Source organism: Monodon monoceros, unplaced genomic scaffold, assembly GCF_005190385.1.
Source record: "Monodon monoceros isolate NGI ecotype Baffin Bay Population unplaced genomic scaffold, NGI_Narwhal_1 Super_Scaffold_18, whole genome shotgun sequence".
NCBI lineage: Eukaryota > Metazoa > Chordata > Mammalia > Artiodactyla > Monodontidae > Monodon > Monodon monoceros.
The window spans coordinates 154,954,374-154,982,338 of NW_021703774.1; the positions used below are offsets into that span (position 1 = coordinate 154,954,374).

At 52.1% G+C, this 27,965-nt stretch overlaps 1 protein-coding gene across 1 annotated transcript in view; it reads left to right on the forward strand.

Moving 5' to 3' along the window:
• The first annotated feature begins 4,534 nt into the window (after nt 1–4,534).
• Nucleotides 4,535–27,965, forward strand: part of TRIM62 (tripartite motif containing 62) — a 32,313-nt gene continuing 8,882 nt past the window's right edge. Inside the window, exons 1-5 of the mRNA XM_029231151.1 lie at nt 4,535–4,624; nt 5,062–5,586; nt 19,227–19,322; nt 23,989–24,245; nt 25,080–25,195. Of these exons, the coding sequence (XP_029086984.1) occupies nt 5,179–5,586; nt 19,227–19,322; nt 23,989–24,245; nt 25,080–25,195 (877 nt within the window). The 5' untranslated portion in view covers nt 4,535–4,624; nt 5,062–5,178. The remainder of the gene's footprint in view (nt 4,625–5,061; nt 5,587–19,226; nt 19,323–23,988; nt 24,246–25,079; nt 25,196–27,965) is intronic.

Genomic DNA, 27,965 nt, shown 5'->3' on the forward strand with positions numbered 1-27,965 from the left:
AAACTTGCAAATACAGAGTCCATGAATAATGAGAATCAAGTGTGTCTTTCTTTTTTCTTTTTTTTTAATTGAAGTATAGTTGATTTACAGTGTTGTACCAGTCTCTGCTGTGCAGCAAATATTTTTTCTGATTATAAAATTAAATAATAAACAAACAGAGCTATACAGTGTCATAATTAAAGTCCTCCCCCTACCCTAGCCCACAGATAAACACGGTTAGGATTGCTGTAGTGTTCTACAGAGTTTTGCTATACACAATAATGCCTGTGAGCATGGGTAGGACTGCGTGTGTCCATGTCTGTGTATCTGGGTGTATTTGGGTCTCCCTTTTTCTTTTCACTCAACAACATCTCTTGGATAGCTGTGAAAAAAACTTTTTTTTAACTCCTGAGGTTTTTTTTAGAGATGAATAGAAGTGGGTGGCATACACTGCAGTCAGGATCAGGAAGTCTTGGTTCAGACCCCTCAACCACATCAGGTTGGGGAAACAGATCCAGAAAGGGCAATGACTTGCCAAACTGAAGTATAACCAGTAGTCTGCGGGAGTGTAGTGTTCAGCATCTTAATGGAGATGGGGTAAGTTTAGAAGAACAACAGCTAGAAGGGTGAAAAGACTAAAAGCTGGAAAGTATTGTGAAGGGCCCAAGAGACTGTGACTTTCAGCCAGAGAAAACCGTGCTGTTGGGCTTCCCTGGTGGCGCACTGGTTGAGAGTCCGCCTGCCGATGCAGGGGACACGGGTTTGTGCCCCGGTTCGGGAAGATCCCACATGCCGCGGAGCGGCTGGGCCCGTGAGCCATGGCCACTGAGCCTGCGCGTCCGGAGCCTGTGCTCCGCAACGAGAGAGGCCACAGCAGTGAGAGGCCCGCGTACCGCAAAAACGAAAAAAACAAACAAAAAAAACCCATGCTCTTTACACTTCAGAAGATATTGGTGCTGGATATTAAGAGGAACTTAGCTACTGAAAGGATTTAGACAATAGAATAAAATAGTACCAAAGTCTCTTCTAAAAACAGCTGTAGAGTAGCATGGGGTAGACTAAGCTGCTGCAACAGAGCCCGAAAATACAATGGCTTCTAGAAAATGGAAGTTTATTTCTCATTCTCTAGTCCACGTTGGTGGGTGGCTTCACTCCATGCAGTCATTCAGGAACCCAGGTTCCTCCCTTATCTTTGCTCTGTCAGCCTCTTTGAAGCATTACTGAAGCTGGGTTCCTTACACATCTGTGTTTCAACTCGAGGCAAAAGGAAATGGAGCACGGAAGAGCAAAAGCCTTAAGGACTATCTCTATTTACTTTTTATTGGAAAGGATTTAGTCACAAAGCCACACTGAACTGCAAGAGCAGCTGGAAAACGCAGTGTCTCGTGGACTAGCCAGTTCTCCAGGTACTATATTGCTATAGAAGAGGAGGGTGGATTACATGTTGAATTAAATGAAACCCACTGTTTCATCCATCATCAAGCCTTTTTTCATTTCATTTCAAAGGCTTCAATAATTTAGACCCTGCCTTCTTTACAAAAAAACAATTGGACGTGCATATCAGTGCATCATTTGGGATTCTTATGTTTGCCAAGAGACAGCACACTGCTATTAAACCTGCTTAAGCAACAGGATGGACCCTCTCATATATCCAAAAGTCCAGGCTCTGCATCAGTGCACTAGCTCCTCTTTCCCAGGACTCTCCCCACCTCTGTCACGTGTTGGCTGCATCCTCAGACTGGGAGCAATTCCAAGTATCACCGCCAAACGCACCCACATCCAGCCAAGGGGGCAGACTGTTTCTGAAAGGGAAGAGACCCTTTGCAAAAGCCACCTCCCTGCCACAGGCTTCCCCCCTGGTTTTTCAGGCCAGACTTGCATCACAGGTCTAAACGCAAATCATCACTGGTTCTATTTGTAGTTCTTTGAGGAACCTCCATACTGTTCTCCAGAGTGGCTGTACCAATTCACATTCCCACCAACAGTGCAGGAGGGTTCCCTTTTCTCCACACCCTCTCCAGCATTTATTGTTTCTAGGTTTTTTGATGGTGGCCATTCTGACTGGTGTGAGGTGATACCTCATTGTAGTTTTGATTTGCATTTCTCTAATGATTGATGATGTTGAGCGTTCTTTCATGTGTTTGTTGGCGGTCTGTATATCTTCTTTGGAGAAATGTCTATTTAGGTCTTCTGCCCATTTTTGGATTGGGTTGTTTGTTTTTTTGTTATTGAGCCGCATGAGCTGCTTGTAAATTTACTACCATATGACCCAGCAATCCCACTACTGGGCCTATACCCTGAGAAAACCGTAATTCAAAAAGAGTCATGTACCAAAATGTTCATTGCAGCTCTATTTACAATAGCCCGGAGATGGAAACAACCTAAGTGCCCATCATCGGATGAATGGATAAAGAAGATGTGGCACATATATACAATGGAATATTACTCAGCCATAAAAAGAAACGAAATTGAGCTATTTGTAATGAGGTGGATAGACCTAGAGTCTGTCATACAGAGTGAAGTAAGTCAGAAAGAGAAAGACAAGTACCGTATGCTAACACATATATATGGAATTTAAGAAAAAAAATGTCATGAAGAACCTAGGGGTAAGACAGGAATAAAGACACAGACCTACTGGAGAACGGACTTGAGGATATGGGGAGGGGGAAGGGTGAGCTGTGACAAAGGGAGAGAGAGGCATGGACATATACACACTACCAAACATTAGGTAGATAGCTAGTGGGAAGCAGCCGCATAGCACACGGAGATCAGCTCAGTGCTTTGTGACCGCCTGGAGGGGTAGGATAGGGAGGGTGGGAGGGAGGGAGACGCAAGAGGGAAGAGATATGGGAACATATGTATATGTATAACTGATTCACTTTGTTATAAAGCAGAAACTAACACACCATTGTAAAGCAATTATACCCCAATAAAGATGTTAAAAAAAAAAGATTTAAAGAAAAATGATTAACTCATGCTAATTAATGGTCTCTTAGGATACAAATCTATTACAATTTACCCAATTTCAAAAAAAAAAAAATCATCACTGGTAAGAGGAATGCAACCACCATGACGGACTTGGACCAAACGGGATTTACCGCTAGAGCTGGGCTGAGGTCAGCCATTCCTTCGTCACGTGGGGAAGGGGGCCACCTGAACAAAATCAAGCCTCTGACTGCAAGGAAAAGTCAGTGAATGGTTGCTGCATGAGCTACCAACTTGTTTCTGGCAATGATGGAGACATGGAACCAGACAATGATGTGATGGAGGACACATAAACAGCAGAGGCATAAACCTCAAGCTTTTTCTTAAATGTGCCTTGATAAAGTTTAACTCCAGTGAAGATATTGCTGGAGGAGCCAGAAACTTGGAGGAGCCACCCTCATGCCTCCTTCCTTCTCACCCCGTATTCAATCCATTACAAAATTTCGTAGTGTCTATATTTTCAGTGCCCTGGTTTTCTCTCCTTATGCACTCTCATGGCCCCAGTTCAGGTCTCATCTCCCGCAGGCACTATGACAATGGTAATCTACTGGTGCCCAGTCTCTCTTCCTGAAATCCACATCTTTGCTACTGTTATTCAGTGACATACCTTCACTGTTCAAAGAGCGCTGCACATATGCAGACACATCAGAAAGCGTCCCCGCCTTCATCTTGCTGGTGGGATAATGAGCATCTCCTTGCTTCCTGAAACCCACATCAGACCAGTTCATTCCCCTGCTTGAAAGCCCAATGCTTTCAGGAAATCCATCACCATGACCCTCAATGTCCTCCACCTCACCCTAGCCCCTTTCCCACCCCACCCCCAACAGTAGAGAACCACTTGCACTTCCCCAAATGTGCCTTCCCCTTTCACGCCTCCATGCTCTTGCACATGCTGCCCCCTCTGCCTAGAAATCCCTTATCCCCTCTCCATCTGGCATACAAGTCAAGGTCTCCTATTACTCTTCCTCCCTCTCTCCTTCTCCCTCCTCCCCCTTCCACCTCCACCCCCACGCACACAATATAGGACTCCAGAAATGTCTGCTGAGTGAAGACAACTCCTTGGGTCAGATATTAGTCAGGGCCAGGGCTCTCCAACTTCTCCAGCTAGCACTCCTTAAGAAAGTGAAGAGGAAATGGGACCCCAGGGCTTCGGAGTGTGAGGGACTTGAAATTGCTCTAAGCAAGCAAGGTATTTCTCGAGTTTTATCTTTATATCTTATGCAAAAGTTGTATTCTATGCAGATTAAACAACATATCCGTGTTTGTTTTAATACAAAATATTTTTCCCAAATCTTCACATTGATGATCCAACAAGATATGCCTCCTTTATTCGTTATCCTCTCAAATTAGCTGTTCCCCAGCCCCCATCCGCCGCAGGGACCCCAAGCGAGACCTGGATGTTGTTCCAAGTGCACACCCTGAAGGAACAGCTGGGTTTCGCACCCCCGGGAGTTGGAGAATGGTGGGGGCGGGGAGGGGGTCAGCGGGCTGCAGGCCGGGCCACGCCCCTCCTCTCCCCCGCCCGCTGCGGGGGTGGAGTCGCTGAGGCCCCGCCCTCGGGGGCGGGGAGGGAGCCACCTCCGCCGGCTACTCAGGCTCGGCTGGTTCCGGGTTGAGAGGCTGCACTCGGACCGGAGCAGTGGCCGCTGAGCCGGCGGGGGTAAGGGGCCGCGCGGGGCCGGGACTTGGGGCCGGGATCGGGCAGCTGAGCGTGCTCACAGCCCTCCTCTCCTCTGCCAGGCACAGCCGAGGTGAGGCTCTGCCGGGCTTCCCCTCCCCCTGAATTCCCCATCCCCAGCTTCTCCCCCTCCCCCCACCGCACCCGTACCGGTATTACAGCCCCCCAAGGCCTCCGCCCCCCTCCTAGAGCCCCTTATCCCAGCACACATCCCTTCTGACTGCCCCTTTCCCTAGAAGCTTCTTGCTAGGTGCACCTTCCCTCAGACACCTACGGCTCCCTCCCTCCAGCACCCATCGCTCCGGGTCACCCTCTGCCTCGAGATCACCTTCCTGGGCTCGCTTCCCGGGTAGTCTCTACCCCACACCTCTTACTCGCGTTACCCCACTCCCAGACAGCACCCATTCCTTCTCCTGTAGCTCCTGCTTCTCCGGGCCTGCTCCCCGCACCCATCCCTAGGTGCTGTCCCCGACAGCGTCGCGCTCTCCAGCCGGCCCCCTGCATCTCGGGGGACCCTCTCCGCCGTCCCCGGCGCCATGGCGTGCAGCCTCAAGGACGAGCTGCTCTGCTCTATCTGTCTGAGCATCTACCAGGACCCGGTGAGCCTGGGCTGCGAGCACTACTTCTGCCGCCGCTGCATCACCGAGCACTGGGTGAGGCAGGAGGCTCAGGGCGCCCGCGACTGCCCCGAGTGCCGGCGCACGTTTGCCGAGCCCGCGCTCGCGCCCAGCCTCAAGCTGGCCAACATCGTGGAGCGCTACAGCGCCTTCCCGCTGGACGCCATCCTCAGTGCACGCCGTGCCGCGCGACCCTGCCAGGCACACGACAAGGTCAAGCTCTTCTGCCTCACGGACCGCGCGCTGCTCTGCTTTTTCTGCGATGAACCCGCGCTGCATGAGCAGCACCAAGTCACGGGCATCGATGACGCCTTCGAGGAGTTGCAGGTGAGCCGCTTGGCGGGCCTGGGGCGGGGGCGGGGCCGGCCCGGGGGCGGGGTCAGGGTTGGACCGCAGGCAGGGCCCAGTCAGAACTGCCATGGGGCGGGGCCGCCGGCAGGGTCAGGGCCCTATCAGAATTAGGACGGGGCGGGGCCGCGGCGAGGAGGCGGTGTTGAGGGTGGGGCCTTGGGCAATGCTCACCAGGCGGGGTCTCAGAGAGACCTGAAGTGGGGGGTGGGTGGGTCCATAGTTGGGGAGAGATCACCAATGGAGTAGAACGGCAGGGACAGATGAAATCAGAGCTGAACCAGGCACTGCCTGGACAAGGTTAGGGACGGAGCCGAATCAGAGCTGGGCAAGGGCAGGGCCACTGTAAGGGGTCATGGGGCTGGACCTGGAGACAGGACCCACGTAAGAAGGGTTCAGGACTGAGTTGGAGACAAAGACACAGATGGGGAATGGGACAAAGTCGGGGCTAGACAGGAGGTGGGGCCGCCATCCGAGGATGAGTCTGGACTATACGGAGTAGCTGAGCTGCAGGCTTTGGGTCATGATGACCCGGGGTTCAATCAGGTATGCATCAGGGCCTGGGGAGCAGTACGTGGGCTAGATCGCTCTGGGCAGGTCAGGGTTAAATCTAAGAGAGGGTCTAAATGAGTGTCAGCAAACTGCTGAGAGAGCAGGTTTTGGTGCCAGGGGCTAGGCCAAGGTGTATGAGGGGCTAAGGCTGGGATCAAGTTCAGATACTGTAAAGACCATTCTGGGTTTAAATCACAGTAGAGGCCAAGTTGAGAGTGAGGACAGGACTTAAAGACTCAAGATTTGGAGAATAAGGCCCCGAGGTGAGGTGATTCAAGAAAAGCGAGGGAGGTGGACCTCTAGAAGTCTCCAGGGACTTTTGGTGACCTCCTTAGCTCTGTCACCAGCATCAGGACCTTGAGGACTAAATGAAACAGTACATGCAGGGTAACCTGAACATAGTCAGCCTAGGACTGTAATTGGTCTCCCTTAAGCCTTCCTGTCCTCACAGACTAACTCCTACTCAACTTTTAAAGCCCTGCTCAAATGCCCTCTCTGTGTAAGCCTTCTCTAAGCTCCACTGGCCAAAACAATAGCATTAGAGCTGCATCTTCCCAATCTTTGTTAATAAGTATAATGTTTTTAAAAAAAAACAGTGTTCCAAGATTAGCTACATTTGGGATATATAGTATATTCTCTATACCCTCCTTGGAGGATTCTCAGTGTACATTTGCATATTAAAGGCTTGGAGAAATCTTGTAGCAAAGAAACCCATTTTGCTGTGTTTAATAAAATGATTCCCAAGGTTATTTGAGCCTGGAATCTTTTTCTCAAGCTAAACCATTTAAATCTAGTAGCCCCGTGTGTTTGGCCTTGGGATACCAGGCTAGCACACAGTCCCCAAGAGAAGTCTCTTAGTCATCATATCTATGGCCCCAAAGCCTGCCACAAGGCCTGGCCCACAGTGAACATCAGTAAAGGCTGAATGAATGACTAGTCCTGACCTGAGCTGGCCCAGGCTGTGGAACCTTCGGAAGAAGAAGGTTTTTGACTCCTTAAGCAGGAGCGAAATAACTATTTTCCCTGTTGTAGGGGGTCACCCCTCCCCCCCTTATACATGAGTCTCTGTGAGCCAGCCTGCACCAGCAGATGCCCTGGCCCTATTAGGAGAAATGACTCCATGTTCACCTTACCCGCTCCTTGTCCCTTTAATCCCCAACCACCACTGACTCCCTTCCAGTTTGGCTGTTTGAGGATGGAGAGCAAGATTTGGGGGCTCTGGGAGCTTGCACAAGATTGGCATTGACCGTCCACCCCCAGAGCCCCTTGTAAACCAAGGTCAGGCACTGGTATCCCCGTCTCCCCATCTATGAAATCACATAAACAGGGAAGAGGAGAGAAGCTTGGACAGGACTAGGTGCAGGTTGTGAGTTTGAAGGGACTCTGTCTGAAACCATCTGCCCAGCCTCTTCATTATGTAGATGTGCAGACTGAGGTCCAGAGAGGTGATGTGACTTACCCAAAGCCACACTGCCAGACAGTGAGAGCACCGGCCGGGAAAGCTCAGCCTGACCCCGGCTGGATCTCGCCCCTCCTTCCCACCCCCTCCTCTCCCTGTCTGACTTGCTAGCTGGAGAGAACTCTGTGTTCCAAGGCTTGGTTCCCCTGTCCTCAAACCAGGAAATCCAAATTATTGTGTTGTGGTTTTTTTCAGTCCATTCCATGACCTGGGGCAGGCAGGAGAAAATGAACATATATTTTCCCCAAACGTTATTGAAACACTGTCATTCTTGGGTGAAAAGAAAAAGGACTGCCACTCACTTACCCTCTAGTGTACTGTCCTGGGGTCAGTCACACTTGGGTTCCAGACCTTCCTTTAGCACTGTCTGTGTGATCAGCACGTGGAAGCCTTGATTCTCTCACCTACAAACCGGGGTCAGGGTGATTCTTTCCTACCAGGATTTTCATGAGGCTGACCTGAGATGAACCTGTGTTGAGATGCCTGGCACTTGGTAGGGGCTGGATCGGCAAGTGCTCCCATTCTTTCTCCTTCTACCTCTGAGAGCTCATGTGCCCAGCTGGGCAAATGCCCAGAGCTGCCTCTCACTTGAGCAGGAGGTCTTGCTTTGGTGCCTCCTTTGGGCTTGGCAAGAAGGTAGCAGAGAAACATGCCTCCCCCTGGAGAATTAAGCTCCTGGGTGAGGTTCAAGCCACTCCCCACCCTCCCCACCCCAACCTCTCTCTTCATGGGGAAGTGGGGCTCATTAGCAGTTATGCACTGGAAATGAGGCTGAGCCTGCCCATCACACCCCTTCCTCTCCCAGCAGCTGGTGGTTTGTCCCCAGGGCTCCTGGAGCCTTGGACCCCTCTCCTGGAGAATAACAGACTCAGAGCTGGCAGGGCCTTGGAGATCGCCTGATGCAAACTTCATTTGACAGATGGGGAAATGCCCCGGGGCAGGGGGGGACCTTTCCCAAGGCCTTGAGGCCAGAGGAGGCTACTCCTCCTCACACCCGGCTGCTTAGCAGTTGGCCTGGAGCTTTTTTCATTTATTATAAATCCTGGAGGCAGCAGAGCGGAAAGGTTAAAGGCTCTGGCTTTGTATTCAGGCAACTCGAATCTTGCACTCCTATTTTCTGGCTGTGTGACCTTTGGGAAGTTCCTTATCATCTCTGAGCCTCAGGTCCCTCGTTCACAGCATGGGAATAATGGGGTTGAATTAAGTAAGACGACATTTGCAAGAACTTGGTACAGAACTTGACACATAGTAAGCACTCGATAAATGACAGCTCTAGTATGTTGCATCATATTTGGCACTATTGACATTTGGGGCCAGATAAGTCTCTGTTATGCAAGGCAATCCTATGCACCGTAGGATGTTTAGCAGCATCCCTGGCCTCCACCCACTGGATGCCAGTAGCACCACCCACCCCAAGCTCTGGCAACCGAGAATGTCTCCAGGCTTCATCAAATGTCCTCCAGGGTCAAAATCACCCCTGGCTGAGAACCCAGGCCTACAGAAGTCCTACTCAGCTTTCCAGGCTCAGCGCAGATATCACCTCCTTCATGAAGCTTCCCCTGACCTGCCAGGCAGAATCACTTTGTACCCCAGATTCCAATACTGGGGTCAGATCCTGGCATCGTCACTGGTAATCTGTGTGTCCTTGGTCAGATCACTTCACTTCTCTAAGCCTCCACCGGCTCATCTAGAACGTGGGGATAACATGACCTTCCTGGGAAGGATGCTGTAGGGGTTAGGGAGGCTGTATCAAAAGTGCCTGATGCTGTGCCTGGCACACAGTAGCACACGACAATTTTTAAATATCTTTATTTTTTCTGATTATAAAATTAACATAATAAACAGAGCTATATAATGTAAAAGTTAAAATCCCCCATAATTCTACCCCTTGGAAAAACATGGTCTTTTTCTTAAAGATTTGCTTTATAGTTCTACAGAATTTTTGTTGTGTAAATGGCATGTGAGCATGTTTTGTGTGTGTGTGTGAGTGTGTGTGTGTGTGTGTGTGTGCATGTGCATGTACCTTCCCTTTTTTTTTCACTGCTGAGCACTGGACCGTAGAGCAAAGAGGATGGAAGGAGCCCCATCTCAGAAGGCTTTGGGGGCTTCTCGGCCAATACTTACTGAGCCCTAGCCCACTGCCTGGGACTATACTAAGCGCTTTTCTGATATAGCCTCATTTAATCTTCATAACACCCTGTCGAGTGGGTACTGTAATTTATTCTTTTTACAGATAAGAAAACAGAGGCTCAGAGGAATTCAGTGACTTGTTTGGTCACCCAGATGGTAAATGGCAGGGACAGGATTTGAAGCTTAGCTAACTGGCCACACATGGCCTCGGAGCTGCCTCTGAGGGCTGGGTAGTTGTCTCCCCCGCACCCTGTCTGTCTTTGTATTTTAAGTGTGCTCAGCACAGGGTCAGGCTAAGGACACAGTCTGCCCGTGCCAGCTGATGCACCGAGGGCAGGTGCTGGCTGTCATCTTGCTCAGGCATGGCATCCGGCTCTCTGGCCTTCTCAGCTTCCTAACCTCCAGAGGAGGGATTGGATGCAGTCCCAGCCACCCTCTCCAGGTCTCATGTGACCACTGGAGCCCTTCCCAAGGCCTCCTTCATGCCAAGGGAGACAGCAGTGGATCAGCCTGGGATGGGAGCCCTGAGGAGTTGGGCATAGGGATTCAGAGACACTGAGGCAGCCACACGGGGAAAGAACAGAGCTGGGGGACTGGATTCAAATCCTGGTGCTGGCTTCTTCCAGCTGAGTGGAAAGTGCTGCCTTCTCTGCACCCTTTCCCAACTTGGGAAGTGGAAATAAGAACAAAACTGTCCACTTAATGTATAAAGAAGGAGAGAGAGTTGCTGCCTATCCAGAGACAACTGATGTGAAGGCGCTTTATTTTGTACTGTGGACAGGGAGGCAGCCAGGTTGTCTGTGTCCTGGGGAAGTGGCCTCTGATGTTACTTCTCCCAAGAGAGGGCAGGATTTGTGTGCAAAGAGCAGCCTCCATGGGGGCGAGGCTGGCGATGAGTCAGACCCTGGGCTGCTGTTAGCATCTCTACTTCCCTCTTCACAGGTGTCTGTCAGTCAGCAGCCAGGAAAGCCTGTTCATCCAGGACACCTTGGCTAAGCACAGGCCACGGTGTCAAAACTCAGAATTGAAGTTGGGGCCCCAGGATGTTTATTTTCTAGAGAGAAAAGGATCTGGTAGGAAGTGACAACAGAAACAGTAACAACCCTAAAAAAAACTCTAGTCAGAGGGTATTGGACCCTTGTTATGTGCCAGGTGCTGTTACGGGCATTGAATCCTCACAGCAGCCGTTTTCCCTTTCCCTACTCCCCCAGTGGGGCTAGGATCAGCCCCATTTCACAGAAGAAAACGTTGAGGCTCAGAGGCTCAGTAACTTGCCGAAGGCCACACCACGAGCAGGAGGCAGAGCTGGGATTCAGACTCAGGTCTGTCTGGCTCAGAACTCAACCTCCTCACCAAAACCCTAACTGCCTCAGGGAGCATCCAAATGGGGAGGGACCTCAGAAACCATCCACTTCCATCCTCTCCCCACTTTACAGATGGGGAAACTGACTTGCCCGAGGTTGGTCCAGAGTCCAGCTCCCTGAAATCTCAGTCCATCATTTACCTTGCAGACCTTGCAGACCTTGAATTCTGCTTGAACACTGGGGCAGGTGTGGAGGATTTGGAGATGGTTCTATCTTGGATTCAGGGATTCATTCAATAATTTCTTCAGTCGACACTCCTGCTGTAGCTAACTGAGGGCCAGGTCCTGGGCCCAGAAGAGAGCAGAACAAGCTTGACCCTGCAGTGGTTCTTGGGGGATAGGCCCAGAAGCCGCAAGGTCATGTCCTAGGCTCCTCTGGCCATACGTCAGGGTTGCCCAGGTCCCCCTGGAGCTGACAACTGAGCTCTATCCTGAGAGCAGAGAAAGGAGACGTTACAGACAGAGGGAGTAACAACATCCACAGCCCCACTGCCTGGGTGCAGAGAGTGCCGGGGGCAGGCACCCTTTCTCGTTTAATCCTCACAGCAGCCCTAGGAGGTGGGTCTCATTGCCCCCTTTTTTTTTTTTTTTTTTTTTTTTTTTTTTTTACGGTACATGGGCCTCTCTCTGTTGTGGCCCCTCGCGTTGCAGAGCACAGGCTCCGGATGCGCAGGCTCAGCGGCCATGGCTCACGGGCCCAGCCGCTCCGCGGCGTGTGGGATCTTTCCAGACCGGGGCACGAACCCGCGTCCCCTGCATCGGCAGGCGGACTCTCAACCACTGCGCCACCAGGGAAGCCCCTCATTGCCCCTTTTTTTGCATAAGGAAACTGAGGCTCAGAAACTGTGCCTAAGACCACATACCCAATAAGTGTCGCTGAAGCTAGAACTCAGACTCAGATGATCTGAGTCAGCCAGGGGCAGGCATGGAGGGGAGCCAGTGATTCGTTGTAGCTGCAGGGGAAGGGGTGGGAAAGTGAGGCTTGACCAGCTCATAAAGGGCCTCGAAGGTGCCACCCCTACCCAAGGAGCTTGGACTTGATCCTGGAGATTCGGGGGAGCCAGGAACATGTTGGAGCAGGTGAGGCTGGCCTGGTCGGTGTGCACTGAGGGGCAGCGTGCATGTGGGACAGGTGGGGGGCAGCCTGGAGGAAGGGGAGCAGCCATGAGGTGCTGCCTGCCAGAGACCGCGAGGCTCAGAGTGGACAGGGTTGGGGCTCAGAGGCAGAGAAGATGTATGAGAGTTCAGGTCTGTCGGGAGGACCAGGACATCAGAGGGCTGCGATTAGAAGAGAGATTGTGGGAAAGGAGAAAAGGGGCAAGTTCAGTTTGCCGTGTGAAGATTTGGCGTCCCCTTGGGGCAGAGAGGGGAAGAGAAGGCAGTAACTGGGCACGGAGAAGGGGAGGGGGCCTTGAGCACCTACTGTGCGCCACGTCATGTTGGGCCCTTCAAGGGTGTCATCTCATTTAATCCTCATCGCACCCCTGCGAGTGACTCCGGTCCTCATTTTATAGATAAGGCTCTGAGAGGTGGACACTGAGAGGGGAGGAAATGATCTACCCAAGGGCACACAGGCAGGATTCAAACCCAGGTTTTTCTGACACCCAAGTTTATGCTATTTCCACTAGGCAGCACTGCTTAGTGACCAGGGGTCGGGGGGGAGAGGGTGTCGGTCCCTGAAGCCAGGGGAGATGGCTTCCGGCAACAGCTTTTTCCGCTGGGCCGGGAGAGGGATGGCCTTGTAGGAGGGGAGGTCTGGCCTTTGGGGCATGTGAGCCCTGGCTCTCTGTTCTCCCCCTCAGTGGCTGCCCGAGCCCCAGAGCCTCTCAGCTGACATATTTGCATAATTGTGTGCTTAGGTCTGCACCAGCCCTGACTCTGACCTCTCTCCAGAGGGAGGGGTACAGAGCTATGGTTCTGCCCTCAGAAGGGCCCTCCTCCCATCCCTGATTCCTGCCCTGCCCCAGAGTTGATGGGGCCTGCTGCGTCCAGCTTCCCCAGGCTGACTTCCAAGGCATCCTCCACCCCACCCACACTGCCCTCACCCCTGCTAGCCCCACTGGCCTTTCCAGCTTGTGACTCCACCCACATACCTGGCTCCCGCCATCCCCAACTGCCCCCCGCCCCCCCCCCCCAGCTTCCTGTTCTCTCCACCTGGAATGCTCTGGCCCTGCCCTGGAGACTTGAAGTGACCCTGCCCATCCATCCATCCATCCATCCATCCATCCATCCATCCATCTTCCCTGATCCTCCCATCAGAAATAAACTCTCACCAAGAAACTCCCACAGTTCTGAGTCCCTATTGCACATACAATTTTTTTTTTTAATTTTTTGTTTTTGTCTGCGTTGTGTCTTCGTTGCTGCCCGCGGGGTTTCTCTAGTTGTGGCGAGCAGGGGCTACTCTTCGTTGAGGTGCAGGGGCTTCTCACTGCGGTGGCTTCCCTTGTTGCGGAGCTTGTTACGCGCCTAAGGCTCTAGGCGCGCGGGCTTCAGTAGTTGTGGCTCGCAGGCTGTAGAGCTCAGGCTCAGCAGTTGTGGCACACGGGCTTAGTGGCTCCGCGGCATGTGGGATCTTCCCGGACCAGGGCTCGAACCCGCATCCCCTGCATTGGCAGGCGGATCCTTAACCACTGTGCCACCAGGGAAGCCCTCACATACAATTATAATTATCGTGATGATAATGACAATAACTACGAGTGACTGAGCGTTTCCTGTGCCTCACTTCAGGTCAGGTCCTCACAGCAACCACAGAGCCGGCACTGTCATTAGCTGCACTTCAGAGGTTTGGAAGCTGAGGTGGGAGGGAGGGTGTCACACACACAGCCAGCTTCCTGGTGTTCCCTCTGCGTTGTCCTGCTCTCCCTTACAGTATACCTATCCGCATTTCTGCCTCCCCTAGAACCTGCAGACTCGGAGCGGCTGGCACTCCGCCTGACCGTGGGTGCCCGGACGTGATGGCTGTATTGAACTGAGCGGGAGGCAGAGAGGCCGAGCGGTTTCCAGCATGGATTTTGGAGTCACTCAAATCCCCACTTCTGACTCTTATGAGCTGTGTGACCTTAGGCAACCTGCCTGACCTCTCTGAGCCTCCATTTCCCTCTCTGTGAGACTGAGGTGATAAAGGCACTAACCTCATGAGGCTGTTGTGAGAATTAAGTGACATGATGCCTGTGAAGTTCAAACCCAAACCATACCACCTCCAGACATGGTTCTGAGCCTCCGGCATGGCCAGTGTCCTTCCTCACAGTTAGCTCTATTGCTTAGGAGTTTATCAACAGCTTCCTGTTTCCTGTCTGATCTTTGCTGGGAGGAAATTTTCCAGTTGGTTCTCTGTAAAGCTGTGTGGCCATGGGCCACTCAGTCACTTTTCTTGGACCTCAGTTTCTTGTTCTAGAAATCCAGATTGTTGGACCAGATGGTCCCTGGGGCTCCTTCCTGCTCTGGCCATCTGAGGAGGAAAGAAGGGGCCAGGACATAGTGAACGGTGGGGACGTGGAGAAGTGACCCAGGAGCCTCATGTGGGACATGGTGACCTCTCTGTCTCCCGAGCAGCCAGTGTGGCCAGGCTCTCCACTGTGGTTAAACACTTCTTACTGTTATCTCATTTCACCCTCCCAACCCTAGGAGGTATTGTTATCCCCATTTCACAGACGAGGGACTGGGGCACAGAGAGGTTAGGGTACCTGCCCAACGTCACACAGCTAGTGGGTGGCAAAGCCAGTCTCCTAACCCAGGGAATCAGGTCTGGTCCCAGGCCTGGAAGGAGGGAAGGCAGAGGGGGTGACAAAGTGCAGGCTGCCTCCTAGTCTTGCTCTGTGGGTTCTAGGTTTTGTTTTTCCTAAGTTAGCTGTTCCCTCAGGCTCAGTAGCCCACCCGAGGAGAGCTGCCTCCCTGGGATCTCCTCCTACCCTTTTGGAAGTGAGCTCTGACCCAGCCCAGACTCTTCTGGGGACAGATTCATTCCGTAAACTCTGTGCCTGGCCCTGTCCTAGGTACTGATAGTGTGAAAATCTATCTGACACAGTCCCTGGCCTAAGAGCCCATATCTCATGGAGAAAACTGACAGGTGACCTTGCTGTTAAAATACAGTGTGTGCCAGATAGTATGAGGGAAGGCTCTGTACACAGAGGATTGTCTGGGGACAGAATGGAGTTTGGGGTATGGCTTCTCAGTGGAGGCGATGTCTGATCTAGATCTTACGAGATGAGCATGAGCCTGACAAGTGGAGAAAACCATGTGGGTGAGCATTCCAGACAGAGGGAACAGCATGTGCAAAGGCCTGGCGGAGAGCACTGCAAGTTGTTTAGTGCGTCTAGAGCTGCGCTGTCCAGTAGAACTTTCTGGGATAATGGAAGTGTTCTGCATCTGTGCTGATACCGTAGCCACTGGTCACCTGGAGCTATTGAGCACTTGAAATGTGCAACCTGGTGCAACTGGTATAACCGAGGAACTGAATTTCAATTGTATTTCATTTTAATTCATTTGAATTTCAATAGCCGCGTGTGGCTAGTGGCTACTGTATTGAACAGTACAGGTCTGGATGAAAAGAAAAGGCTGGAGAAGAAATTTGGGGCCAGTAGTGAAGGGCCTTGAATGCCACACTCAGGCTTCATGCCCTTCTTCCCAGACAATGTAGAAATCCTGCAGTGGCCCGGGGAGGAGAGGCAGGGACACATCTGTCCTGTCAAACGATTACCCCAGCTGCTCTGTGGGGCAGGGAGGAGCCTGGGGCCACAGTCCAGAAAAGAAGTGATGAAAACTGAACCAGGGTGGTGGGTATAGAGAGGAGAGAACAAATTCCAGGGCAAGCTTGATGACTGATTAGATTGGGGGCGTGGGCCATGTCAAGGGTGACCCCCAGATTTCTGGCTTGGATGGCAGCGGGGGTGGGGGGTGCCCTTCACTGTGATGGGGAACGTGGAGGAGGGGCAGTTTTGGGGTCCTGTACCACTGTTCCAGCATCCACTGTGATTGAGTGTCTATGTCCCTGTCTCCCCCCAGCCCATCTGCACACCTCCTGAGGCATCATGGGTTGAGACTCATACCCCATCCTTCTCCCTGTCGCTGACACAGCAGCATGTGGGGCCCAAGGAGGCCTCATTCAGCACATGTTTGTGGAATGGACGAATGAGTGTTCCATTACTCCCGGGATCCCGTTGTTCCCTGGCCTTGAAAGCAGGGAGGAATTTGACCGTGTCCCTGTGGTGCCCTGAGTGATATGAGGAACGTGGCCTCCAGGGCAGTTTTCTCAGAGACTCTGAAGAGCTGCCTGGGTGGCTGGGTCTATAAGAACCACCAAGGGGAAGGGTTGTAGCATTTGGTTCATCTCCTCAAAATCTGTGTCTCTAGCAGACTATGTCCCAAGCTGGACAGACCCCAGGCAGTCAGAGAGGAGTAGTCTTAGGTGAACACGATCCGTCTGTTCCCTGTTCCAGTGGCTCTGATGCACACGAATCTATTAGGAATGACTTCCAGCTGTTAGTAATAGAGAGCTGCCCAGAGTAGCTGAAATTAGATAGGGGTGTATTTCTCTCCCACGTAAAACAGGTCTATAGGACAGGACCCCAGGCAGTGGTGTGCCAGAGCCAGCTTGTCCCAGTTCCTGAGAACTAGTTGTGCACATCTCTTCCCAGCTCTGCATCCGGTGACCTCACAGGGAGAGCTTCAAATTGGCTTTGGGAGGGAGCCTTTACACCAAGGAAATTGGCCAACACTATAAATTGGGGCTGTTTTTCTTTTTTCCAGAGGGCAAGCTTCCTAGCATATCACTGAGTGCAGTGATGGTGTGGCTACCCCATCAGGGACCCAGGCTGCATCTTCCTTCTATTTCTCTGGTTTCAGCCTGTCACATCCATCTTTCTGGCTGCCTTACAGCCTGAGATGGCTACCAGAGTTCCAGTCATTATGTCTGTGTAAGCTCTCTACTCCCACAAAGCCAGCTATTCCAATTTTTCTATCTAACTCGTATTTTCAAGGCTGCCTCCTCTTCATCCTTCAGCAGTCATCTCAGGTGTGACCTCCACAGAGAAGCCTTCCCTGACACACTACCTAAATTCACCACCCATCCCATTCGGCTTTATTTTCTCTAGAGCATAGACCGTAATGGGTAGCTCTCTGATTCTTTTATTATTTTCCTTGTTATTATCTGTCTTCCCCACTAGACTGGAAGATCCCTATTAGTAGGGACTGCATCTGTCTGGTTCTCTGCTGTGTCCCGAGTGCCTCAACAGTGCCTGGTACCTCATAATTGCTCAGTAAATACTTGTTGAGTGAATAAGGGATAGTAAGCACAGATCATTTTGATTTCTACATGCTTCCCTTAGTGTGTCATCATGACCATTTTCTCATGTTGCTATTTAGTCTGTAGAATTAGTTGGACTAGATGTTTTCTGAGGGCCCTCCCTGCTCTGACGGGATGAGTGGGCAGGAGGTGAGTGTGAACAGGGAAGTCAACTCCCTGGCATCACTCACAGCCCAGGCTGACTAGGGAGCCCGGGCCCTGCTCAGAGGCTCTTTCCTTGGAAATTCACTCCCAAAGCAAACTTTCTTGAGCCCCATCTCAGTGCCAGGCCATTGATGGGTACGGGGGATATAGAGAGAAAACGGTAGGGAGGACCTGCCCTGCATGGGGATGGATAATGGACAGCCAGAAGAACAACGAGCTGTGATACAATGGGCTGAAAGTCCAGAAGTACTGGAGGCCACCAGCCTCCATACCCCATTCATTCATTTGGCAAATACTTATTGAGACCCTACTGTGTGCTGGACACTATTCTAAGCATTGGGGATGGAACAGTGGACAAGCCAGACAAGATTCTTGCCCTCATAAAACTCACATGCCAATGGAGGAGATGAACAGTAAACACAATGTCAAATAAATATGCAAGATCATGGACAGCAGGAGGTGCTATGGAGACCACTAAACAGGAGGGTGGAAGGGATGCTGCTGTGCATGGGCTGGTCAGGCAAGACCTCTCCGAGGAGGCAGCATCTGAGTTGATACGTTAATGATACAAAGGAATCACAGGGAGAAAATCTGAGAGTGAAGTGCACCAGGCAGAGGAAGCAGCAAGTGCAAAGTCATAAGGCTGAAACAAGCCCAGCATGAGGCACAGGAAGAAGACGGCTTTGGCTGGTTGGGAGTGATGGCGGAAGGATGGTGAAGACAGAGGTGGGATTAGGGACAGGGGACTGAGGCACTTGCTTCAGGTGCAAAGTTGAAGCAGGCGCCCCAAAACTCAGTAATCAAGATAATATCTAATGCAATTTTTAAAAATCAAAATTAATGCCAAAACCCCCATGATGAACAAAATATCAAATTTTTAAATAAAGACGACTAGCAGTGTCATGCTGAGCCATATAGGAACCAGATGCAAAGGAAAAATGAGTAATACCGATCCTGTCCTTATTTAAAAATTTGACCTGTTGTCTATCATGGATTTTTGTTGTTGTTCATCATGGGTGTCATCACTATAGAAAACATGTCACCTGGTGTCATGATCATGGTTTCCAGAACCAGACTTCCTGAGTTCCATTTCTGGCACTACCCCTGCATGCTTAGCTGTATGCCTCGGGGCCAGTTTCTCGACCTCTCTGTACCAGTGTCTCCATCGGAAAAGGGGGCTGATAATAGTGCCTACCTCAGGGTTATTGAGAGGATTAAATGACAAGCCAAGGTCTAAGAACAGTGCCTAGCCCACCGGAAGCGCTCAGGGGATGTTGGCAGTCAGTCATAGCCCTGGACAGCAGTACAGCCTTGGTTCCTGCCAGAGGATTCTAAGCAAGGAGTCTTGGCCAGCAAATCAGGGTGGGTCAGAAAGTATGTGGAGGTAGATTGGAAACAGGGAGACCAGAGCCCCTAGGATGGCCAGAGAGGAGGCTGTTGCAAAACTCCAGATGGAAGATGGGAACAGACTCTGGAGATAGTTAGGAGACAGACTCTGCGGAACGTGGTGGTTGTTAAACTGTGAGGGGAGGCGGGTGCTGGGGCAGGAGACAGACGGGGCCAGGATAGCTTCCAGTGCCCGCAGTGGACAGGCCTGGGCTCTGCATCACCACGGAATACCCGGGCCGGATCTGACCCGCGCCCCCATCCCGATCTTGTCTGTGTTCCAGAGGGAGCTGAAGGAGCAGCTTCAGGCCCTTCAGGACAGTGAGCGGGAGCACACGGAGGCGCTGCAGCTGCTCAAGAGACAGCTGGCGGAGACCAAGGTGAGCCCGGCCTGGACGTGGGGGCGGGGCTGGCTGTGGTGGGGGCGGGGCTTCGTGGGGGCAGGGCCAGTTGGGAAGTTGAGGGGCGTGGCTTTGGGCCTGCTGTGGGGGCGGGGCTTCGAGGGTCCAAACTCCAGATGTTAGGCCGGGGCATGGGGGTGGGGCGGAGGCTGGGGCTTCCCTGAAGGTAAATGGGGCGGCGACCCACTCCAAGATGACTGAGGGCAAGTGGGATCCTTTCTCCCTTCCTGCTTTGGGTGAAAGTTGAGGTGGGACCAGGGACTCTTTGGAAAACCCTGGCGTCCTGCGGGGCTGGAAGAATGTACCTAGTCTCTTTTTTTTTTTTTTTCTCCCGTTGCTAAACACACCCATTGCCCAAGGAACCAATCCTGAGAATGTTCCTTCGAAGCCCTACTGATGATTTGTGGCTCAGCCCTGGTATCAGCTCCCCTCTTCAACTCTGACTGGAGATATAGACTCTGAAAAGTAGCGTCAAACCCTGCAGGCTCTGGCCACAGTGGTTTGAAAAGAAAAGCCTTTTTTCTTGACCTGAGAGGAAGGCCCTGGGTTCTGATCCAGCCACTACCGTGCTGTGTGACTTTGGGTAAACTGCATACTTATCTGGGCCCCTAGTCTTCCCATCCGTGCTGTAGGGACTCTGCCAGGCTCCTTCCAGCTGTGATGTTCTGGATCCTAGCACACTTCCAAGGGGCTCCCTCCAAGTCCCCCACAGATACCCCTAACTGGGCAAGGCTTGCTCTGATTTCTGCTGTCCTTCTGGAACCAAGCACTGGGGACCCAGCCCTGACTGCTAAGCTCTTGGGTGATTTCAGTGTGGCTCCACTCCATTTGCAGGGGTGCCACTGCTAGGAGCAGCTGAAGCAAAGCCTTTGGAATGCTCTGGGCCTCCAGAGGTCCCCCTGAGGCCTGGAGAGGCCATTGGAGATCCAGACCTGTGCCCCACCTTGGCCACCAACCCACTGTGGGGTCTTAGGGAGGTCATGACGAACATTTCTTCAGAGAACACTCTGGAGTGCCTCCAGGCAGGACCCTCAGTGGGCATCAGATGGGAAGCAGTCACAGGACTCTGGCCTCTTTGCTTCTCACAGCCTCATTTTCCCCACCTGCCTGGTGATCCCACACCTCTCAGGTGAAGAGAAGCAAATGGAAGCCTCTGTCTGGATGAGAGGGGAATATTATGGTCTGTTTCTTCTCCCCAGCATTCTGTTCTTCTCTCCACTCCCCACCCGCATTGTTTTTCTCCACTGACCTTTTCCTCCCCTGCCTTCCTGTCCATCTGTCTACCTCTGGGGTGTCCTCTGGGGCCACCTTCCCCTCCAGTTCCCCCAGCCCTGCTTCCTGTCTGGACTGGGATGTTTATACAAGAAATGCCTATGGATGCTTTGGAGGTCATATTTCACCTGGTGCCTGACTCGGCTTTCCTGTGGCGCCTGCCCCTCCAATGGCCCGGCCTGAGGGCCCGTCTGATCTCCCTCCCCCAGCCCAATGTTTTCCTTGGTCGGCCCTGACCGAGTGACGCATTCTTGGCAGGGTGTTGTTCTGAAATGGCCCCAGCTCTTCCAGGCCCCAGTGTGTTCCCAGGGATGTGGTGGGTCAGGGTGGGAGCTGCTCTCCCAGTTGTGACTGAAGGGATTGGGAGTGGGGCGGGGCTGGCTCTGCCCTAGAAAAAACTAGAGTAAATGGGACACACCGGTTTAGCTGAACCTTTCTCTGTGCTGGGAACTGTGTTCCCCATTCATTGTCTCGCCGAACCACACAGAATGTCCCCTCCATGACTGCAGGATTCCCCAGAACCTACACGGTGTCTAGCACACAGTAAATAGTTGTGGAACAAATGAGTGGGGGAAAAAGATACACCTTTTGAGGTAGGAATAGTTGTTGTCTCCATTTTATTGCCAAGGAAACTGAGGCCCAGAGAGGTTGAGGGACAGGCCTAAGGCCCCACAGCTAATAAGTAGCTAATTGAGACCTTACTGTCCAGTTCTGTCCGAGCCTAGTGCATATTCCAGCCTCATGCTGGAATGTCCTCAGCGAGATCTCTGGCTTTGTGGGCTGCAAGCCGGGTAGGCCTGGAGAACCCATCACGGACATATTTCGGGCTCCTGGGGTAGCTGATGTTCCACTTCTGAGCTGCCCTCTCCCAGCCTCTTTCTCTCCTCTTGTCCTGGGCACACTGGACCCCTACCTGAGAGAGAAGATGGAGTCTGCACCCACCTCTACGGAGCAATCTTGGGCAAGACCCCTCCCTCCTTTACCTCTCAAGCAGGTCCTGACCATCAGCCTTGTGCCAGGCTCTGGGATGCAGGGCTAAGGAAGATGTCATTCCTACCGGGAGGGGTTCATCCACTAACTGGGAAGCCACATAAAATGTGGGGCAGTATATTCAGAATATTTACAAAATGCTCTGGGAACATTTAGCTATTTAACTGCCTGGAAAAGTTAAGGAAGGTATCACAGAGAAGGTGGCTTTTGATCTGAGTCTTGCAGGATGAGTAGGAGTTTGTCAGTTGAATAAAGCATTTGCTGGCGGAGGGGTCCACTCTAGGCAGGTGGAATTATGATGCAGCAGCACTAGAGAGGTAAGCAGGGATCAGATTAAGGACTTTGAATTCCAGGCTAAGAAATTTAGCACTATACTAGTCATCAAGGAGCCGAGAAGGGTTCCTAAAGACGAGGTCGGCTGTGACCCAGTTTGCACGTTAGAAGGATCACTCTGGCAGCAAGTTTGTTGGCAAAGATGTGGACTTGACACGTGGAATCAGTGAGTTGGTGGGACCCAGGGGCGTGCATGGAGGAGGCAGGTGGAGAGATGAATGTGGCGCTCAGGAGACATGTAAGACCTTCGAAATGGACTTGGAAGCCATCCTCGAAGCAGTGTGAGTTGTGGGGTGTGAAAAAAGGAGCCAGCCTGGACGAGTCCTCAGGAACAGGGGTGGCAGGGAGGGAGCAGCCACAGAGGTGGGAGGCAAACCAGAAGTTTCTATTAGTAGAGGGTGGCCCTTGGGCCAAACGCTGCTGCAGATTGGCCGAAGAGCAGCCGGAAGCGGTGGCCATGAGATCTGGGGCTCTTTGGAGGGCAGTGGTGGGCGGTGCAGGGAGGGCAGGCCCCAGCTTCCCCACCGTGACCTGCCGCTGCCGGAGCCTTGGCCCTCCCTGGGTGAGGGGGCTCCGGGAGGCCACAGGCAGCCTGGCCCTTTATCCCCAGCCTCTCCGCCACCCCCTTTGTCTGCCCTGCATACTGGGTGGGCATGCGCAGGGAGGCTGGCCCACTGCCAGCAGCTCTTCCTGCCGCAGGCAGCCTGCAGCCGCGACGACTGGGAGGGAACAGGCCCTAATTGAGCCTTTGTGGAGCCTCCCACAGAGCCCTGGGCACTGAACACAGCAGGGTCTCTGACTCCGTGAACTCCCAGCCAGGATCCCACAAAGTCAAATTGCAGAGGCAGGCCCCACACGCTGCTGCTGCAGCCGAGCTGCACTTGTGTACCCAGTGTCATCCTGCCTCGTGCTGTTCCCTCGGCCCGCTGCCCGCACCGCCCAGCTGACATCCTGCCCGTCGTTCAGGCCCCAGCTCAGAAGTCATCTCTCCACGAAGACTTCTAGGATGTCCTGTTCCAGTGTTTTAATAACCAGCCTCTGGGTCTGCACCTCAAACAATACCATGCACTTTGTGAATGTTCCCTCACTTACCACAGCCCTGCAATGTCGTTGTATACCCTTTTCCCAGATAAGAAAACTAAGGTTCAGAGATATCAGGCAACTAAGGTTGCCACAGCTGGAGACCCAGAGCCATTGGGCACCAAAGCTGTGCCCTTTACCACTCAACCCCTCCTGGGCCTGGCAGTGCCCTTGGGGGCAGAGAGAAACACGAAAGTCCATGCTTGTCTCCTGTGACGATGGCTTTAACCCCGCCAGCTCTTGTTCCCAGAGGGTCTCGGGGTGGCGGGACAGGGCAAGTGACCACCAAGCTTTGCCCAGCACGTTGCCATTTATAAAGCTCTTTAACATCTGTGATCTTGTCATCTTTGCTTGGGCCCCATGAGTGATTTTTTTAAAAATAAAAATTTAAGGGAATTGCCTGGCAGTCCAGTGGTTAGGACTCTGTGCTTTCACTGCCGTGGGCCCAAGTTCGATCCCTGGTTGGGGAACTAAGATCCCACAAGCCATGTGGCGCAGCCAAATAAATAAATAAATAAAAATTTCACCGTCTTCCAGACTGAACTCAGCATCCTCTCCCTGCCCCCCACGTCTCCTGCCAGCTTCCCCATCCCTCCGACCCCAAGCCAGAAATCCGGACATCATCCTTACACCTGTCTCTCCCGTACCCCTACAGCCAGCCAGTTGGTCACCAGGGTCAAAGAGGCTCTCCTACAAATGTCTTTCAAGCCGTGTCCATCTGCTGCTCCCCTAGTTCAAGCCTCATTGTCTCACCTGGACCATTTCATTAGTTTCCTAACGGAGAACAATTATCTGCTGTCCCTGCTATGCCAGTTCTCTCCTGCCACCATGCTTTTGCATGTGCCATCCCCTCACCGACATGCCTTTCCCACCTTTCCTCTGTGCGTGCCAAGACGCTCGGTTTCCTCCTCTCACCCAGGGATCACCCCATCCACTCTCCCTGACTGACCCCGGATGACTGTCTCCACAGTCTTCCACCAAAAGCCTGCGGACCACCATTGGGGAGGTCTTTGAGCGGCTGCACCGGCTGCTGCGGGAACGGCAGAAGGCCATGCTGGAGGAGCTAGAGGCAGACACGGCCCGCACGCTGACTGACATCGAGCAGAAAGTCCAGCGCTACAGCCAGCAGCTGCGCAAGGTGCAGGAGGGGGCCCAGATCCTGCAGGAGCGGCTGGCTGAAACTGACCGGCACACCTTCCTGGCCGGGGTGGCCTCGCTGTCTGAGCGGTAAGTACCCGCCTGCTGTGGGTCTTCTCCAGGGGGTATCCCCTCCCTGGCCCTTGTGGGATGCTGGGATTGGAGGCAGATGGGGTGTAGCAGAGAATTCATTCATTCAAATCTCCATCAAATACACAGGACATCTGCTATGTGCCAGAGCCTAGGGTAAAAGCTTTATGTATTCATATTATTTTATATATAATACTTATAATCATATAGGATATTACTTGTTTTTTGTGCTTTATATTATATTACAAATATGTGTTTTACATTATCTATTATTTATAATAACATTAATACTATATATAATAAATAATACTATGTAAATTATTATAATCCTAATAGCCCCTTGGAGGTAGTTACCACTGCCATCCCCATTTCACACATGTAGAAACTGAGACACAAAGAAGCTACAGCAATTGGCCAAGACCCTTCGTCTAGTATGTGGGGGAGCCAGGATTCAAGCCCAGGTCTCTCTAGTTCCATAGCTGCCTTTAATAATAATAACACTTAATTATTGGTTCATTAATGACCAATACTGATAGCTAACATCATGTATTCAGTGTTGACCTTGAGCCAAGTACCGTGCTAAGCATTTTACATACATTATGCCATGTAATCCTCACAAGCCTAGGAAGCAGGCGTTATCATAGTACCCATTTTAAAGATGAGGAAACTGAGGGCAATAGCTAGAGAATTAGGAAGTGGCACAAGCAGGCACTTGAGTCGGTGCTTGGGTCCAGCAGACTTCCCACACATGACCTCGCCCTATGCCAGCTTCCCTGAGGTGCTGGGACAGGAATCCAGCCCCCAATGTGGCCTGCTCTCTTGCTCTCCTTCCAGGCTCAAAGGGAAAATCCATGAGACCAATCTGACCTACGAAGACTTCCCAACCTCCAAGTACACAGGTCCCCTGCAGTACACCATCTGGAAGTCCCTGTTCCAGGACATCCACCCAGGTAAGGCCCTTCCTGCCACTCTCCAGTAGGGCTCAGGAAGAGGCAAGGATTATCATGGGTTGGAGCTAGATGGGGCCCGGCCCAGCCCACCCCTTGCTCTACACATGACATGGGGGCAGGGCAGAGGGATGAGAAGAGTGCCTTGCTGAGCACCTACTATGTTCCAGGGCCTGTGCTGGGCACCAGCACAAGAGTAGGTAGGTTCTACTAGTGTACCCATTCTCTAGGTGAAGAGACTGAGGCCCTGGGTGGTTCACTCATTCACTCTATGAGTACAGGATATATCAAGCACCTACCTCACACCAGGCACTATTCTAGGAACTAGAGATATAGCAGTGAGCAAAACAGGCAACAATCCCTACCCTCGTACATCTTACTTACATCCTAGGGTGTGAGAGAGAAAGAAAACAAAATTAAATAAGTAAAATACATAGTTTTTTAGATAATGATAAAAGATAAGGAAAGGGGCTAAGGGATGTTGAGGTAGGATTGAACGTTTAGTAGGGGATCCAGTTAGAAGACCTCCCTGAGAAGGAAGCAGTAGAGTAAAGACCTGAGGGAGGAAAGAGAAGAATGAGCCATGTAGGTATCTGAGGAAAGAGTATTCCTGGCAGTGGGAATAGGAAGTGCAAAGGCCCTGAGGCAGGAGCAAGCCTGGCATGTTCAAGGGACAGTAAGGAGACTCGCGTGGCTGGAGTGGAATGAGTGAGAGGGAGGGTGGAGGTGAGGAGGTCAGGTCAGTAGCAGTAGCCAGACCATGAGAGCCTGGAGGCCCGTATGAAAACTTTAAATTTTATGCTGAGTGAGATGGGAGCCATTGGAAGGTTTGGGGCAGTGAAGTGACATAAGCCGGCTTAAATTTTTAAAGTATCCCTCTGGGTGCTGGGTTGAGAATAGACTGCAGGGGGTAAAGGGTAGAGGTTAGGAGACCACTGCAACAATGCAAGTGAGAGATGATGGTGGCCTGGAGCAGGGTGGTGGCAGTGGAGGTGGTGAGAAGTGATTGGATTTAGGATCTATTTTGAACAGAAAGCCAACAGGATTTGCTAATGGATTGGATCTCGGGTGTGAGGAAAAGAATGACAAGGAAGACTACAACGATTTTGGCTGAGGTGACTGGGAAGATGAAGTTGTAATCATGTGAGGTTCGCGATGCCAGTTAGAAGTCTCAGTGCAGACATGGAGAAGGTAGTGGGAATGACACGTCTGCAGTACGGGAGGAGGGTCAGGGCTGGCGTTGTCTACATGTGGACCGTATTGAATGAGCCAGGATGAGGTCACCTGGGAAGTGGGGGTAGAGAGAAAAGAGAGAGGGCCACTCTAACACATGGAGCCCTAGGCCGCTCCTAGAAGTCAAGGACAGGAGGGGGACCCAGCCAAGGAGACCGAGAAGGAACAGCCAGAGAATAGGAAGAAGACCTGCGTCTGTCCTGGAAGCCAAGTGGAGAAAGTGTTTCGAAGAGGAGAGAGTGGATAGTGGTGGCAAAGCTGTGACCCCAAGTGTGGGAGGATCAGAACTGACTGTTCTCCGGGCCTTGGTGACCTTGACAAGAGCTGCTTTGGTGGAGCAATAGAGGCAAAAGCCTGACTGGAGACCGTCCAAGAGAAAATGAGAGAGGAAGTGGAGACAGTGCTTTCAATGAGTTTTATTTAAGGGAAGGAGAGAGAATGTGGCCGTGGCTATTTGTTTAAGGTAGAAGAAATGGCAGCATATATGGCAGGGGTGGGGGGCATGGAAAAGATCCAGTAGCAGAAGGCAGAATTGAGGGTGAAGGAGGGAGAGGTGCCGGGGTGACCGCCACGAGTGGGACCTGCCTCTGCCTTTGCTGGGAGCCAGGAGAAGGTAGAATGAATGGGCCCCGAAGCAGAGCGGGCAGTGGTGGGGGCTCCCGGGAATTCTCTTCACCTCTCCCAGTAAGGCAGGAAGCAAGGTCATCCGCTGAGATGAGGATGGGCTAGAGGAGGTCATGGGAAATCTGCCGAGAGAGGAGAAAGTCTGAAATGGGTTTCTAGTAGAGTTAGTAGACCCTGGGACTGGGAGGTCAACACCTTCCCGAAATCACACAACCCGCAAGGGCATGAGAGTGGAACCTATTGGCAGCAGGGAACCTTCTGTGTTCCTGAGTCAGGCGCAATGTCCCTTAGAGGTGAGACAAGGATATAGAGGAGACTTCTCCCTAAGAGGTAGACACTGTTATTATCATTTTTTCGATGAGGAAACTGAGGCACAGGGCTGTTAGGAACTTGTCGTGGTCACAACCTGTAAATGGTATAGCCAGGATTTAAACCCAGACACGTCAGATGCCAGAGCCTGTGCCCTTACCTACTAAACTAACCAGGCATTCTCTGGCCTCATACTACCAACCCAGGAAGACTGCTGGGGAGACTGAGGCTCAGAGAGGCTCACTGATTTCCCAAGGTCACACAGCAATCAGTGCTCTTTCCACCTATCTGGATTCATTCTTTTGATCTACAAACACTGAAAGTCCTTCGAGGCACTTTCAGAATCAGGGGAGACAGATGGGACAACAGACCCTGATAGTCCGGTGGGACCAGGACCATGATGAGGGACTTACATGGGGTCATGGGAGCCCAGAGGGACAACAGGAGGCTCTGGATGGGGCGAGGGAGGAGCCAGGGGAACACTGAGTAGATGATGTTTGAACTGAGCACTGAAAACTGAGGGCTTTCCCACTCAGGAAAGGGTGGGGCCTGGAGGTGCCTCGGACAATCCCCGGCATTGGGAACTGTGTAGGCAAAGGCGGTGGGG